General features: G+C 52.4%; 1 protein-coding gene across 31 annotated transcripts in view; it reads left to right on the forward strand.

Moving 5' to 3' along the window:
- LTBP4 (latent transforming growth factor beta binding protein 4) overlaps nucleotides 1-12,797 on the forward strand; it is a 36,678-nt gene extending 23,881 nt beyond the window's left edge. For 13 of the 31 annotated variants that reach the window (XM_016936012.4, XM_054673203.2, XM_063801701.1 and 10 more), the window contains 10 exons: nucleotides 80-205; nucleotides 2,331-2,477; nucleotides 5,386-5,652; nucleotides 5,935-6,006; nucleotides 6,587-6,715; nucleotides 6,919-7,065; nucleotides 8,809-8,961; nucleotides 9,979-10,359; nucleotides 10,709-10,861; nucleotides 12,375-12,797. In XM_016936012.4, the coding sequence (XP_016791501.2) occupies nucleotides 80-205; nucleotides 2,331-2,477; nucleotides 5,386-5,652; nucleotides 5,935-6,006; nucleotides 6,587-6,715; nucleotides 6,919-7,065; nucleotides 8,809-8,961; nucleotides 9,979-10,359; nucleotides 10,709-10,861; nucleotides 12,375-12,529 (1,730 nt within the window). In that variant the 3' untranslated portion in view covers nucleotides 12,530-12,797. The remainder of the gene's footprint in view (nucleotides 1-79; nucleotides 206-2,330; nucleotides 2,478-5,385; nucleotides 5,653-5,934; nucleotides 6,007-6,586; nucleotides 6,716-6,918; nucleotides 7,066-8,808; nucleotides 8,962-9,978; nucleotides 10,360-10,708; nucleotides 10,862-12,374) is intronic. The other 18 variants (XM_054673192.1, XM_054673196.1, XM_063801706.1 and 15 more) reach the window with 5 other exon arrangements.
- The last annotated feature ends 1,881 nt before the right edge of the window (nucleotides 12,798-14,678 follow it).

The raw sequence follows: 14,678 nt of genomic DNA on the forward strand, positions 1-14,678 counted from the left end.
GTGGGTGTCCATCAGGCATCGGGTGAGATGTGGAGATGGTAGAAGGTCCAGAAATGGCCTGACTGTCTGGTGGTTGCAGATGTGGACGAATGCCGGAACCGGTCCTTCTGCGGTGCCCACGCCGTGTGCCAGAACCTGCCCGGCTCCTTCCAGTGCCTCTGTGACCAGGGTTACGAGGGGGCACGGGATGGGCGTCACTGCGTGGGTACGGGACTTCAGGAGGTGGATGGGACCAAAGGGGGTGGGGGAGGTTGGTCAGGCCCTGTCCCTCCCCATATATCTGAACAAATGGGAATTTTCGGGTTGTGGAATTTAGACTTTGGAATATAAGATCATCTTCATGCCAGGCACAGTGGCTCACGCCTGTAATCCCAGTACTTTGGGAGGCCGAGGCGGGCAGATCACTTGAAGTCAGGAGTTTGAAACCAGCCTGGTCAACATGGTGAAACCCCGTCTCTACTAAAAATACAAAAATTAGCCGGATCTGGTGGCACATGCCTGTAATCCCAGCTACTCAGGAAGCTGAGGCACAAGAATTGCCTGAACCCAAGAGGTGGAGGTTGCAGTGAGCCAAGATTGTGCAATTGCACTCCAGCCTGGGTGACAGAGTGAGACCCTGTCTCAAAAAAAAAAAAAAAAAAAAAAAAATCAGAACTGTTGTAGTGGCTGGTGACAGAAACCTGACTTAATCAGGTTTTATTTTTGTGTGTGTGCTTTTAAAAATGTATAAAGTATAAATGTATAAAGTACTAATCTTAAGTGTTCATAAACGTTAATCTTTCCTAACATTTTATGAGGAAAATTTCTAAACACAAAGCAAATTGAGAGAATCATAGAATGAACACCTACCTACTCATGATCTAGATTATATTATCATTTTATTACACTTGCTTCCTCACATATCTATCCATTAATCCATCTAATTTTTTGGACAGAGTTAAAAGTAAATTGCAGGCACCAGTCTGTTTCCCCATAAATTCTTCAATATGCATATCACTAACCAGAATTCAATATGTGTTTACCAATGTATTCTTCTCTTCTCTCTTTTTTTTTTTTTACTTTGAGGTGGGGTCTTGCTCTGTTGCCCAGGCTGGAGTGTGGTTGTTTGATCATAGCTTACTGCAGCCTCTAACTCCTGGGCTCAAGCCATCCTCCCTCCAGAACTGAGCTTCCGAGTAGCTGGTACCACAGGCACACGCAACCACGCCCAGCTAATGTTTTTAATTTTTGTAGAGATGAGTTTTTTTTTTTTTTTTTTTGGAGACGGAGTTTTGCTCTAGTTGTCCAGGCTGGAGTGCAATGGCATGATCTTGGCTCACTGCAACCTCCACCTCCCGGGTTCAAGCAATTATCCTGCCTCAGCCTCCCAAGTAGCTGAGATTACAGGTGCCCACCACTATGCCCAGCTAATTTTTTGTACTTTGAGTAGAGATGGAGTTTTGCCATGTTGGCCAGGCTGGTCTTGAACTCCTGACCTTAAGTGATCCGTCCACCGTGGCCTCCTAAAGTGCTGGGATTACAAGCATGAGCCACCACGCCTGGCCTGTAGAGATGAGTTCTTGCTCTGTTGCCCAGACTGGTCTCAAACTCCTGGCTTTAAGCAACCCTCCTTCCTTGGCCTCCCAAAGCACTGGGATTACAGGCATGAGCCATTGTACCCTACAGATATTTTCATTCAACGTTCAATTTATATACAGTGAAATGCAGCAATCTTAATTATACATTCTGTAAATTTTCACAAATGCAAACACAACAGGTTTTATTTCTTTAAAGGGAATTAAAACTATAAAGTCTTGGGATATATTTGAACTCCAGGCATAACTGGATCCAGGAATTTTAACAAGGCTATTTCTATCTTCTCCAAGTTCTGCTTTCTTCTATTGCATGATTTTCAGGCAGATTATTTTTCACAATGATGAAGGTGGCCCTAGAACCTCTGGGCTAACATCTCCAGTTGGCCACCCGAGAGCTAAAAAGGGAGGTTTTTTTTTCAATATTTCTAGCAAAAGTGCCAGGCCTGGCTTTGATTGACCCAGCATGATCACTGCCTATGTCTGAACCAGAGAAATGCCGTTATCTGTTTGGCCATTCCTGGAACTTGTGCCCACCTCTCAGAGTAGATATAGCCCTACTCAAAGAACAGGATTGAAAATAGAGGAGCACAGGGTTCCCAAGGGAAATTCAAGGTTTCTCACTAGAAGAAAAACAGATGATGGGGTCTGGGCCATTAAATATACGCATTATATTTGACAGCTCAGACTTTCGGACCTTTGGAATCATAGAAGCTTATAACCACTGAGTCCCTCTCCCCTGTTGTCTCCTGCTTACAGATGTGAACGAGTGTGAAACACTACAGGGTGTATGTGGAGCTGCCCTGTGTGAAAATGTCGAAGGCTCCTTCCTCTGTGTCTGCCCCAACAGCCCGGAGGAGTTTGACCCCATGACTGGACGCTGTGTTCCCCCACGAACTTCTGCTGGTGAGACTGATGTGTCTATTTAACTGATGGCGGCTGGCCCCATGGGAAAATCATGTGGTCTAATCATTCCTGATGTGGACAGCTACCATCAGTTAAATACTATTGTTTTAAACATCAACAAAAGACACATAAGTTAACATGGGTAGTGAGACTGTGTCAGGAGAATTAGATCCTGGTCCTGACTCTACCAGATTCTTTCATTCAACAAATGTTCACAGGGTGTGCACTGTGTTCAGGCCATCTTCTGGGCACTGAGAACATAGTAGTGACCAGAAGGGATCACTTTCTGTCCTCAAGGGGCTTACAAGCCAATGGGGCAGACAGAGATATCACCAGATAGTGACAACCCAGAGAAATCAACAAGACTGTGATGGGGAAAGCCCAGGGGGGTTTTGGAGGAGGCGCCTGGCCCAGCATGAGAAGAGGATTAGGGAGTTCTTCCTGTAGGAGAGGACATCTGAACTGAGAGCTGTGGGATGAATAGAAATGAGCCAGGCCCGATGTGTGAGGAGGGCATTCTGGGCAGAGGACACAGCAAGGGCAAAGGCCTGGCAAAGCCAGAGAGCATCTGGCATGTGAGAAGAACTGAAACAGGTTCAACATGGCATGATTTAGAGAGCAAAGGAAGGGGTAGGGAGAGATGGGGCCAGGGAAAGAGTCAGGTGCCCGATCACACTGACTTATCACAGTAAGAGAGCACTGCGGTACCGTGGAAGGGGTTTCGGCGTTTTTTTTTAGAAAATTTTTTTTAAATGTTTTTTTTTTTAAGACGGGGTCGTACTTTCACCCAGGCCGGAGTGCAGTGGCGTGATCTCAGCTCACTGCAACCTCCACCTCCTGTGCTCAAGTAATCCTCCAACCTCAGCCTGCTGAGTAACTGGGACTACAGGCACATACCACCACCACAGCTAATTTTTGTATTTTTTGTAGAGATGTGGTTTTGTCATGTTGCCCAGGCTGCAGTATTTTTTTTTTTTAATTTTTAAATGTTACATATTTAGGCTAGGATTGGTGGTTCAGGCCCGTAATCCCAGCTCTTTGGGAGGCCGAGGCGGGAGGATCACCTGAGGTCAGGAGTTCGAGACCAGCATGGCCAACATGGCAAAACCCTGTCTCTACTAAAAATACAAAAATTAGCTGGGTGTAGTGGTGCACGCCTGTAATCCCAGCTACTCGAAAGGCTGAGGCAGGAAAATCGCTTGAATCCAGGAGGCGGAGGTTGTGGGATTGCACCACTGCACTCCAGCCTGGGTGATAGAGGAAGACTCCGTCCCCAAAAAAAAAAAAAAAAGCTATGTATTTATTTATTTTTAATAATTTCCATCTTTACTTTAGATTCAGGGGATACATGTGCAGGCTTTTTACCTGCGTATATTTCGTGATGCTGAGCTTTGGGATACAAATGATCCCATCACCCAGATAGTAAGCACAGTACCCAACAGCCAGTTTTTCTTTTTTTTTTCTTTGAGACGGAGTTTTGCTCTTGTTGCCCAGGCTAGAGTGCAGTGGCGCGATCTCAGCTCACTGTAACCTCCACCTCCCTGGTTCAAGTGATTCTCCTGCCTCAGCCTCCTCAGTAGCTGGGATTACAGGTGTCCGCCACCACGCCCAGCTAATTTTTTGTATTTTTAGTACAGACGGGGTTTCATCATATTGGCCAGGCTGGTCTCGAACTCCTGACCTCAGGTCATCCACCTGCCTCGGCCTCCCAAAGTGCAGGGATTATAGGCGTGAGCCACCATGCTCGGCCCAACAGCCAGTTTTTCAACCCTTGTACCTCTGTCCCTCCCCCATCTAGTGGACCCCAGCAACTATTGTGGGCATCTTTACATCCATGAGTACCCACTGTTTAGCTCTCACTTGTAAGTGAGAACATGTGGTATTTGGTCTTCTGTTTCTGCATTAATTTGCTTAGGATAATGGCCTCCAGCTGCATCCATGTTGCTGCTAAGGACATGATTTCATTCTTTTTCATGGCTGTGTAGTATTCATGGAAGGGTTCTAAGCAGGAAAGATAGAATCAGATTTTGAAACCTCCCTCTGGCCGCCATGTGAAGGTGATTGAAGCGGGTGATATGGAGGCTGGGAGCTCAGGGAACAGGCTGGGGCAGGGGCCTGGACAGGAGAGGACAGGGGTGGACCAAGGCAGGGGCTGTGGAAGGGGAGGAGAAGGTGGTGGGAGAAAAACCCAAGAGGCCATGTGGACAAGCTGTGGATGTCTGGGTGGGGAAGCTGTGTCCAAGACAAGGCATAGGTTTTTTGTTTGTTTGTTTTGTGACAGAGTCTCGCTCTGTCGCCCAGGCTGGAATGCAGTGGTGTGATCTCGGCTCACTGCAACCTCCGCTCCCGGGTTCAAGCGATTCTCCTGCCTCAGCCTCCCAAGTAGCTGGGATTACAGGCATGCACCACGACACCCAGCTAATTTTTTCTATTTTTAGTAGAGACCGGGTTTCACCATGTTGGTCAGGCCGGTCTCGAACTCCTGACCTCAAGTAATCCAACTGCCTCGGCCTCCTGAAGTGCTGGGAGGACAGGCAGGAGCCACTGCACCTGGTGACAAATTGTAGGTTTTGAGATGAAGACTCAGCCAGTTTGCTACACACTGGATAAGAGACCCAGAGAGGCATCCAGGAAGCCAGGGAAGTTCCCTCACCACCCACCCAAGCTGTTAGCTGCAGTGACAGGAAAGTGCGAGGTGGGGAGGCAAGAGATGCAGAAATGACAGGAGGTGACAGTGGGAGAAAGAGAAACAGTGACAGAGGAGTGTGAGAGGTGTGGAGTCTGGTTCTGCCACTGATGGCTGCCACCCTCTGTTTCCCTATCTATGCCAGCCTCAGTTTCCCCATCTATGATAGTGGCGGGGCTGGGGATTCAGCCCACACTGGGCTAAAGCTCCTTGTCTCCCCAGGCACGTTCCCAGGCTCGCAGCCCCAGGCACCTGCTAGCCCCGTTCTGCCCGCCAGGCCACCTCCGCCACCCCTGCCCCGCCGACCCAGCACACCTAGGCAGGGCCCTGTGGGGAGCGGGCGCCGGGAGTGCTACTTTGACACAGCGGCCCCGGATGCATGTGACAACATCCTGGCTCGGAATGTGACGTGGCAGGAGTGCTGCTGTACTGTGGGTGAGGGCTGGGGCAGCGGCTGCCGCATCCAGCAGTGCCCGGGCACCGAGACAGGTGGGCATGGGCTGATGGGGACACAGGGCTGAGGGCTTGGGTGGAAATACTGGGTGGGGTGTGGGCCTGGGACAGGGGACACTTTTGGACAGGGCCTTGAGGTACTAGTACTGTCAGGGCAAGGGCGAGCTGCCAGGCAGGTGGGCATGGGCAGACATAAGGCTGAGAGGTGGGCACTAACAGGCACAGGGCCAGAGGGACTTTTGTGACAAGTGGGCACAAGCAGGTCAGGGCTGGGGCTGGGGCTCTGGTGTCCTGGCTCAGGCTTGTCTCTGTGTGTAGCTGAGTACCAGTCATTGTGCCCTCACGGCCGGGGCTACCTGGCGCCCAGTGGAGACCTGAGCCTCCGGAGAGGTGAGGCCAGCCTTTGACCCTCCACCCCACTCAGCTCTGAGGCCCAGCTTCGTCTCTTCCTGTTTTCTTTGCCTCTGTCTCTCACCCTTTCTGTTTCTCTGTATCTGTCTCCCCGACCCCACCCGTACTCTGTCTCTTTCTTTCCTTTCTTTTTTTTTTTTTTCTTAAGATAGAGTTTTGTTCTTGTCGCCCAGGCTGGAGAGCAATGGTGAGATCTTGGCTCACTGCAACCTTTGTCTCCCGGGTTCAAGCGATTCTCTTGCCTCAGCCTCTGGCGTAGCTGGCTACAGACACTAGCCACTACGCCTGGCTAATTTTTTTGTATTTTTAGTAGATACAGGGTTTCACCATGTTGGCCAGATTGGTCTCGAACTCCTGACCTCAAGTGATCCGCCCACCTTGGCCTCCTAAAGTGCTGGGATTTCAGGCATGAGCCACCGCTCCTGGCCTCTCCATCTTTCTTTCCCTGTCTCTACTTCTTGGTCTCTATCACCAGCTCTGTCTCTGTCTTCCCACGTCATGCCCTCACACACTCCACCCATCCAGCCCGCCCCCATCTCTCTCTCTGCTTTTCGCACAGACGTGGACGAATGTCAGCTCTTCCGAGACCAGGTGTGCAAGAGTGGCGTGTGCGTGAACACGGCCCCGGGCTACTCATGCTATTGCAGCAACGGCTACTACTACCACACACAGCGGCTGGAGTGCATCGGTACAAGCCCCACCTCCCCCAACCCCCGGCAACTCTCTCCAACCCCTAGCCTTGCCAGCTCCCCTCTGGAATGTGGCCACCACCAGCGGGAAGTCTTTCCTGGAGTCTAGACTCCATCCATCACACTGCCAATGTGCTGGGAAGAGAAATGGGAAAGGGTGAGGAGAGTTGAAGGGGATGCCTCTTAATCATCCTCTCCCTAGATAATGACGAATGCGCCGATGAGGAACCGGCCTGTGAGGGCGGCCGCTGTGTCAACACTGTGGGCTCTTATCACTGTACCTGCGAGCCCCCACTGGTGCTGGATGGCTCGCAGCGCCGCTGCGTCTCCAACGAGAGCCAGAGCCTCGGTAACCCCGCCCCGAAATCCGCTATGCCCCGCCCACGCCATCCAGGCCCTCCTTCCCTTGGCTCGGCCTCACACCCGCACCCGGGCCACACCTTTGCGACGGCCACGCCCTCCGAAGGCCACGCCCCATGCTCCTGGCTCGACCACGCCCCACTGAGCCCTCACTCAGTCTCTGTCCCACTGTCTGTCTGTCTCTCTGAGGCGAGCTGGCTAGGTGGTTAAAGGCAAAAGTTTTAGGGGCAACCTTTGCATGTTGCCTCTTGGACTCCAGGTTTCTTTCTGCACACTGGGTGAATAGCCCCTACCTTATAGGGTGGCTGTGAGGAATCTTATTTAATTTTATTTATTTATTTTTTGAGACGGAGTTTCGCTCTTGTTGCCCAGGCTAGAGTGCAGTGGCGCCATCTCAGCTCACTGCAACCTCCACCTCCGGGGTTCAAGCGATTCTCCTGCCTCAGGCTCCGGAATAGCTGGGATTACAGGCATGTGCTACCACGCCCAGCTAATTTTGTATTTTTTTCTTTAGTAGAGACAGGGTTTCTCCATGTTGGTCAGGCTGGTCTCGAACTCCCGACCTCAGGTGATCCACCTGCCTTGGCCTCCCAAAGTGCTAGGATTACAGGTGTGAGCCACCACACCTGGCTGACGAATTTTATTTTATTTTATTTTTATTTTTTAATTTTTAGTTTTATTATTTATTTTTTACTAAGTACCACATGAGTGCTACCTGTTATTATTTATCTGCATCTCTAGGTCTCTGTCTCTTTCCAGCTGTTTGTGGATTTCTGTCTTTGGGGTTTTCTCTGAATTTCTGATACCCTCTGGATCTTTGTTTTCAGGTCTCTTTCTCCTGCCTCTGTATCTTTGTTTTCCTGTTTTGAGTCTTTGACTCTTTGGATGTGTTTCTCTCTCTCTCTTTGGGTCTTTTTTCTCCCTTTTCGTTTCTGACTATTTTCCTATCTCTAGGCCCCTGACAACTTCTGCTGAAGCTCTGTCTCTTGAACACTCTACTTGTCGTTGTTTGTTTTCATTTTTGAGACAAGATCTCGCTCTGTCATCCAAGCCGAAGTACAGTGGCACAATCACAGCTCACTGCAGCTTCCACCTCTCATGCCCAAATGATCCTCCCACCTCAGACTTGCAGTAGCTGGGAGTCCAGGAGCCCGCCACCAAGCCTGGCTAATATATATATATATATATATTTTTTTTTTTTGTAAAGATGGGTTTTTGCCATGTTGCCCAGGCTGGTCTTGAACTCCTGGGCTCAAGCAACCCCCCCACCTCAACCTCCCAAAGTGCTGGGATTACAGGCTCCAACACACTCTCTCTGTGCTTCTTGCCACCTCTCTTTTTGCCCACTGTCCCAACCACTCTTCTCTCATTTCCTGTGCCTTCAGCACTTACCCCCATACAGTGAGATGTCAGACAATGCTCAGAGAAGCAAAGCAACTGCCCCGAGGTCACACAGCCCTCCAGAGGCCAGACTTGGGTAGACCCCTCTCAGGCCCTACCTCCCAGTCATTGGACACCTTCTTCTGCCCTCTCCTCCTATATGACAGTCTCCTTGTTCCTCAATCCAGAACCCTGGAGTGACCTCAGAGAACTTCCAGAGTTAGATCACAGCTGATGAGAAGGATTTGCTGATAGGCAGAGGGTGGCTGGGCTGCTCAGCAGGGGAAGGGTCCAGCCCCTGGGAGGACCTGAGTGCCAGGCCCACTCTGACACATGCTGTCTCCACCTACAGATGACAATCTGGGAGTGTGCTGGCAGGAAGTGGGGGCTGACCTCGTGTGCAGCCACCCTCGGCTGGACCGTCAGGCCACCTACACAGAGTGCTGCTGCCTGTATGGAGAGGCCTGGGGCATGGACTGCGCCCTCTGCCCTGCGCAGGACTCAGGTGCTGGTACTGGCCTAGGCTGAACTCAGACGCCTTGCCCCATGGGCTCCAAATCTAGGCCCTCAGATCCCCAGTCGCAGAACCCCCAGACTCTACCCAAACTCTGTCCCCTAGACCAACCCCCATGTCGCAGCCCATCCCAAAATCTTGGTCCCCGAGTCACACTCCAAAGACTTCCAAGTCTCAGCCACAGACATCCCAAGGCCTGACCCAGCAGATCCCACAGTACCAGACCCACAGGCCCCTGAGGTCTGGTCTCTCATATGCTCAGCTCCTGGTCTCTAGAACCACAAGACACAGCCTATGAGATGTCCTCCCCTAAATCCTGGGCCCTTAGACCTGAAATACCAGTTGCTCAGACCTCACCATCCTGGCCCCAGACCCCCTGGTCACAGCCCCACAGACCTCCAAGTCCCATTGCCTTAGACACCCTCCAAGTCCCATTGCCTTAGACACCCTCCAAGTCCCATTGCCTTAGACACCCTCCAAGTCCCATTGCCTTACACACCGCATCCGGGTGCCTAAGACCCCAACACACAGCCCCAGAGATTCCCAAGTCTTGGTTTCTACAACCTCTGAGTCCCTCAGTCCTCAGCCCTTAGGAACCCAGTTCCAAAGCCCCAGTCCTGGGTCTTCAGACCTCCAGGTCCCAGTGCCTCAGACCGTCTCCCATGCATCCTGCCCCCTCAGGTCCCCAGCAGCAATCCCTGGGATTCCCCAGTCCTGGTCCACAGAACACCCCCATCCAATTTCTTCAGGTCCCTAGTCCTAGCTCCCATGGGTCGCTCCAATTCCAGCCTCTCAGACCCTGATTCTTAGCAGGCTTCATTACCCTTGATCTCAGCACGTCCGAATCCCAGTCTCAGCCTTCAGATTCTCAGTGCTGGCTCCAGAAACCCCGGGGCCACCCAGGACCCTCCCCATCCACTCCTCTGCCTCCTCTCCCAAGGAGGGTATGTGAGTGGTGGGTGTGGGGGCCAGCAGGGGCTGATTGTTTGCCTTGGCTCCTGTTCCCAGATGACTTCGAGGCCCTGTGCAATGTGCTACGCCCCCCGGCATATAGCCCCCCACGACCAGGTGGCTTTGGACTCCCCTACGAGTACGGCCCAGACTTAGGTCCACCTTACCAGGGCCTCCCATATGGGCCTGAGTTGTACCCACCACCTGTGCTACCCTACGACCCCTACCCACCGCCACCTGGGCCCTTCGCCCGCCGGGAGGCTCCTTACGGGGCACCCCGCTTCGACATGCCAGACTTTGAGGACGATGGTGGCCCCTATGGCGAATCTGAGGCTCCTGCGCCACCTGGCCCGGGCACCCGCTGGCCCTATCGGTCCCGGGACACCCGCCGCTCCTTCCCAGAGCCCGAGGAGCCTCCTGAAGGTGGAAGCTATGCTGGTGAGCACTGCCAGCGCGTGATGAGACTGAGATGAGGGGTGAGGTGTGCAGAGAGAGAGAAGGGAGGGAAACAGAAGGCGGGAGGAGAGACGGAACACAGGTGCAACTGGAGAGAGCCACAGAAAGGGACAGAGAAGTGTCTATAGCCCGGCAAAGAAAGAGAAGGTGGCAGAGGGAAAGCTGGCGAGAGAATGAGGTAAGCTTACTGGCCCCGCAGCACCCGCCACAGCCCTGGAGCGGGATGGACAGTTTACAGCGAGAAAGATGGAGCCAAGGACGCGCACCCACCGTGGTGGGTAAGGGGCGAAGGCAGGGACCTCAAGTCATAGGGCCCCCGCATTTCCCACAGGTTCCCTGTCTGAGCCCTACGAGGAGCTGGAGACGGAGGAGTGCGGGATCCTGGACGGCTGCACCAACGGCCGCTGCGTGCGCGTCCCCGAAGGCTTCACCTGCCGTTGCTTCGACGGCTACCGCCTGGACGTGACCCGCATGGCCTGCGTTGGTGAGGGCGGGCCCGGGGCCAGCATTCGCAGGGAAAGGCGAGGCTTGTCCAGGGAGGGTGGAAGCCCTGACAAGGGGGTGCTGGTCAGGGACGGGAAAGGACCTCACTACAGGGGACGGGCCAGCCCAAAAGGGAGGAGTAATTCTTCCACCTGGGTGGGGCTTGACTGAAGAAGGTGGAGTCAGGGTGCCAGCAGGGCAGGGCTTGACCACCGGGCTGGAGCCGGGCCTTGAAGCAGGATAGAGGGATAGAATAGTGCTGGTGTGACTTGCAGTGCTACCTTGGGCAGTCTGCAGGACCTCTTTGGAGAGCCTCAGTCTTCCCACCTGTAAAATGGGAATATTAATCAAGTCTGCCTAATTTGGATGGCAGTAAAGCCAAGTGATTAAAATCAAGAACATAGCCGGGTGCGGTGGCTCACGCCTGTAATCCCAGCACTTTGGGAGGCCGAGGCGGGCGGATCATTAGGTCAGGAGTTTGAGACCAGCCTGGCCAATATGGTGAAACCCCGTCTCTAAAAATACAAAATTAGCCGGGTGTGGTGGTGCATGCCTGTAATCCCAGGAGGCAGAGGTTGTGGTGAGCCAAGATCGCGCCATTGCACTCCAGCCTGGGCAATAAGAGCAAAACTCCGTCTCAAAAAACAAACAAAACTCAAGGAGGTCACATAGACCTCAGATTCAGTCCAGCAACTTGCTGTGTGACGCTGGACAGGTCACTGTCCCTTACCTAATTTTTCTGATATGAAAAATGGCTACAGTCAAAGATCCCATTTCATAGAATTGCGAATATTATTAACACTGATTTACAATAACACTGAGACTCATGTGCAAATGGAGGCACATGCGTAAAACGAATTACAGTACCTACCTAATAGGGGTATTAGAAGGACAAAGTTAATACTTGTGCTTAAAACAATGCATGAACATTTATTGTTGTTGACACCATCATCAGTATTTTTTTCTTCTTTTTTTTTCTTTTCTTGGCGACAGAGACTCACTCTGTCGCCCAGGCTGGAGTGCAGTGGCCTGATTTCGGCTCACAGCAGCCTCCGCCTCCCAGGTTCAAGCGATTCTCCTGCCTCAGCCTCTCGAGTAGCTGGGATTACAGGCGCCCGCCACCATGCCTGGCTAATTTTTGTATTCTTAGTAGAGACGGGGTCTCACCATGTTGGCCAGGTTCGTCTCGAACTCCGGCCTCAAGTGATCCACCCGCCTCAGCCTCCCAAAGTGCTGGGATTACAGGCATGAGCCACCGCGCCCGGCCATTATTATTTTCTTAACAAAATCCTAGTGCGGTATGGGCCACCATATCCATCTTACAGAACACGAAACTGAAGCACAGTGAGGTTAAGCCACCTGGCCGGGCTCACACAGTTAGCAGATGGCAGAGGCCAGATTGGACTCCAAACTGCTCAACATCTGTGCTCCTCTGTTCCAAGAACTTAAGGGGCCAAGGAGGCGAGCTTCTGGGGCCCCAGCCTTCAGCAGCGATCCTTGTCTCCCCTCCGCAGACATCAACGAGTGTGATGAGGCCGAGGCTGCCTCCCCGCTGTGCGTCAACGCGCGCTGCCTCAACACGGATGGCTCCTTCCGCTGCATCTGCCGCCCGGGATTCGCACCCACGCACCAGCCGCACCACTGTGCGCCCGCACGGCCCCGGGCCTGAGCCCTGGCACCCGCTGGCCGCCCACCCGCGCCCGCCACTCGGGGCCCCTGCCGCGCATCCTGCAGCCCGCTTATGTGTATGTGCACGGGGCCGCCCGCCTGGACCTGGAGAAGGGACCTACGGACGCCTGGAAGCCGCGACGCCCTGCACTGCTCCCGCCTCCCCCAGCGCCTCCCACTGATGTCGTGGTCCTGGGCCTGGCCCAGGGGCCCCTTTACATGCCCTCTCCCTTTTATAAAATTTTCCATTAAAAACCACCTATTTTCTATCTTTTGCCTCCTCCTGTCTATTTCTCCAAGTCTACCCCCAGTTTGTGCTTTGAGTCACTAAATGACATTCCCTTCCCTTCTGACCCCTAGTTTCGTCTGTCTCTCTGCCTCTCTTGGTCTCTGTCTTCCTTCTCTCTCTGTCTCTGTCGTTCTATCTCATCTCTGTCTCTCTGTCTCTTTCTGATTTGTTTTCTCTGCCTAACCTCTACATCCTGTCTTTTCATTTCTGTTTCTGCATGCGTCTTTCTCTTTTCCGTTCTCTTTGTTTGGTTCTCTCTTTCATCTCGAGAGCAATCTTGCCTCTGGATTTTTTTTTTTTTTTTTTTTTTTTTTGAGATGGAGTCTCACTCTCACCCAGGCTGGAGTGCACTGGCGCCATCTCCATTCACTGCAACCTCCGCCTCCCGGTTTCAAGCGATTCTCCTGCCTTAGCCTCCCAAGGAGCCGGGATACAGGCGCACACCACAACCCAGGCTAATTTTTGTATTTTTAGTAGAGACGGAGTTTCGCCATGTTGGCCAGGCTGGTCTCAAACTCCTGGCTTCAAGTGATCCACCCACCTTGGCCTCCCAAAGTGCTGGGATTACAGGTGTGAGCCACCGCACCCAGCTTTTATTTTTTAGAGATGAGGTCTCCCTATGTTGCCCAGTCTGGTCTCAAATTCCTGGGCTCAAGTGATCCTCCCACCTCGGCCTCCCAAAGTGCTGAGATTATAGATGTGACCCACCGTGCTTGGTCTAGAAGTCTTAAGCTGTCCTGGAACAAGTGGGGCAAGAGCAGGGAGCAGGAGTCCCTGGAGGGCCAAACCCAGACCTGACGCTCCAGCTAGGAGTTGGCTGTGGATGGAGTATGGAACGGCAGTCCTGACAGCTGGAGGCGGGAATGAGCTCTGTGTGTGATGGTGGAGGGCCCAGCACGGACCTCCTCCATGTGCCCTGCCTACTTACTGGCCATGTTCCTAGTCCAGAATCCTCCTCCCTAAAAAACAAGAACGGCCTAGATCAGCATAAACTTAGGGCAGGAGTAGGGGTCAGGGATCGTGGGTGATCAACTTGGCACTGGGCCAAGCTGGGGGGGAAAAAAAAATGTACCTCAGCCAGGCGTGATGGTTCACACGTGTAATCCCAGCACTTTGGGAGGCCCAGGCAGGCAGATCACGAGGTCAAGAGATCAAGACCATCCTGGCCAACATTGTGAAACCTGGTCTCTACTAAAAATACAAAAATGTGCCGGCCATGGTGGCATGCAACTGTAATCCCAGCTATTTAGGAGGCAGAGATAGGAGAATCACTTGAACCCAGGAGGCAGAGGTTGCAGTGAGCTGAGATGACGCCACTGCACTCCAGTCTGGCGACAGAGCGAGACTGCATCTCAAAAACAAAAACCCACAAAACTGTACCTGTCATTCTTCACCCACCTGTCAATTCTTGTGTCCCCAGGGTTTCAAACTCATATGCTGCAAAGACCAGAACCGGAATGTTAGCAGGAAGCAGGGAAAATTGAGGCACACATTACATTCTGCCTAAGGCTTGGTTAGACTAGGAAGGGGAATTTTCCCCATTGTTAATACTTTTTTTTGGCCTGGCGGGGTGGCTCACGATTGTAATCCCAGCACTTTGGGAGGCCAAGGCAGGATGATCACTTGAGCTCAGGAGTTTGAGACCAGCCTGGCAACATAGTGAGACCCCATCTCTACAAAAAAGTAGCTGGGTGTGATGGTACATGCCTGTAGTCCCAACTACTTGGGAGGCTGAGGTGGGATGATTGCTTGAGCCCAGGAGGTCGAGACTGCGGTGAGCTGTGATCGTGCCTCTGCATTCCAGCCTGGGTGACAAAGGCATACCTTGTCTCCAAAAAAGTTTTTTTTTTTAATGTATATT

This window comes from Pan troglodytes, chromosome 20, assembly GCF_028858775.2.
Source record: "Pan troglodytes isolate AG18354 chromosome 20, NHGRI_mPanTro3-v2.0_pri, whole genome shotgun sequence".
NCBI classification, from domain to species: Eukaryota; Metazoa; Chordata; class Mammalia; order Primates; family Hominidae; genus Pan; species Pan troglodytes.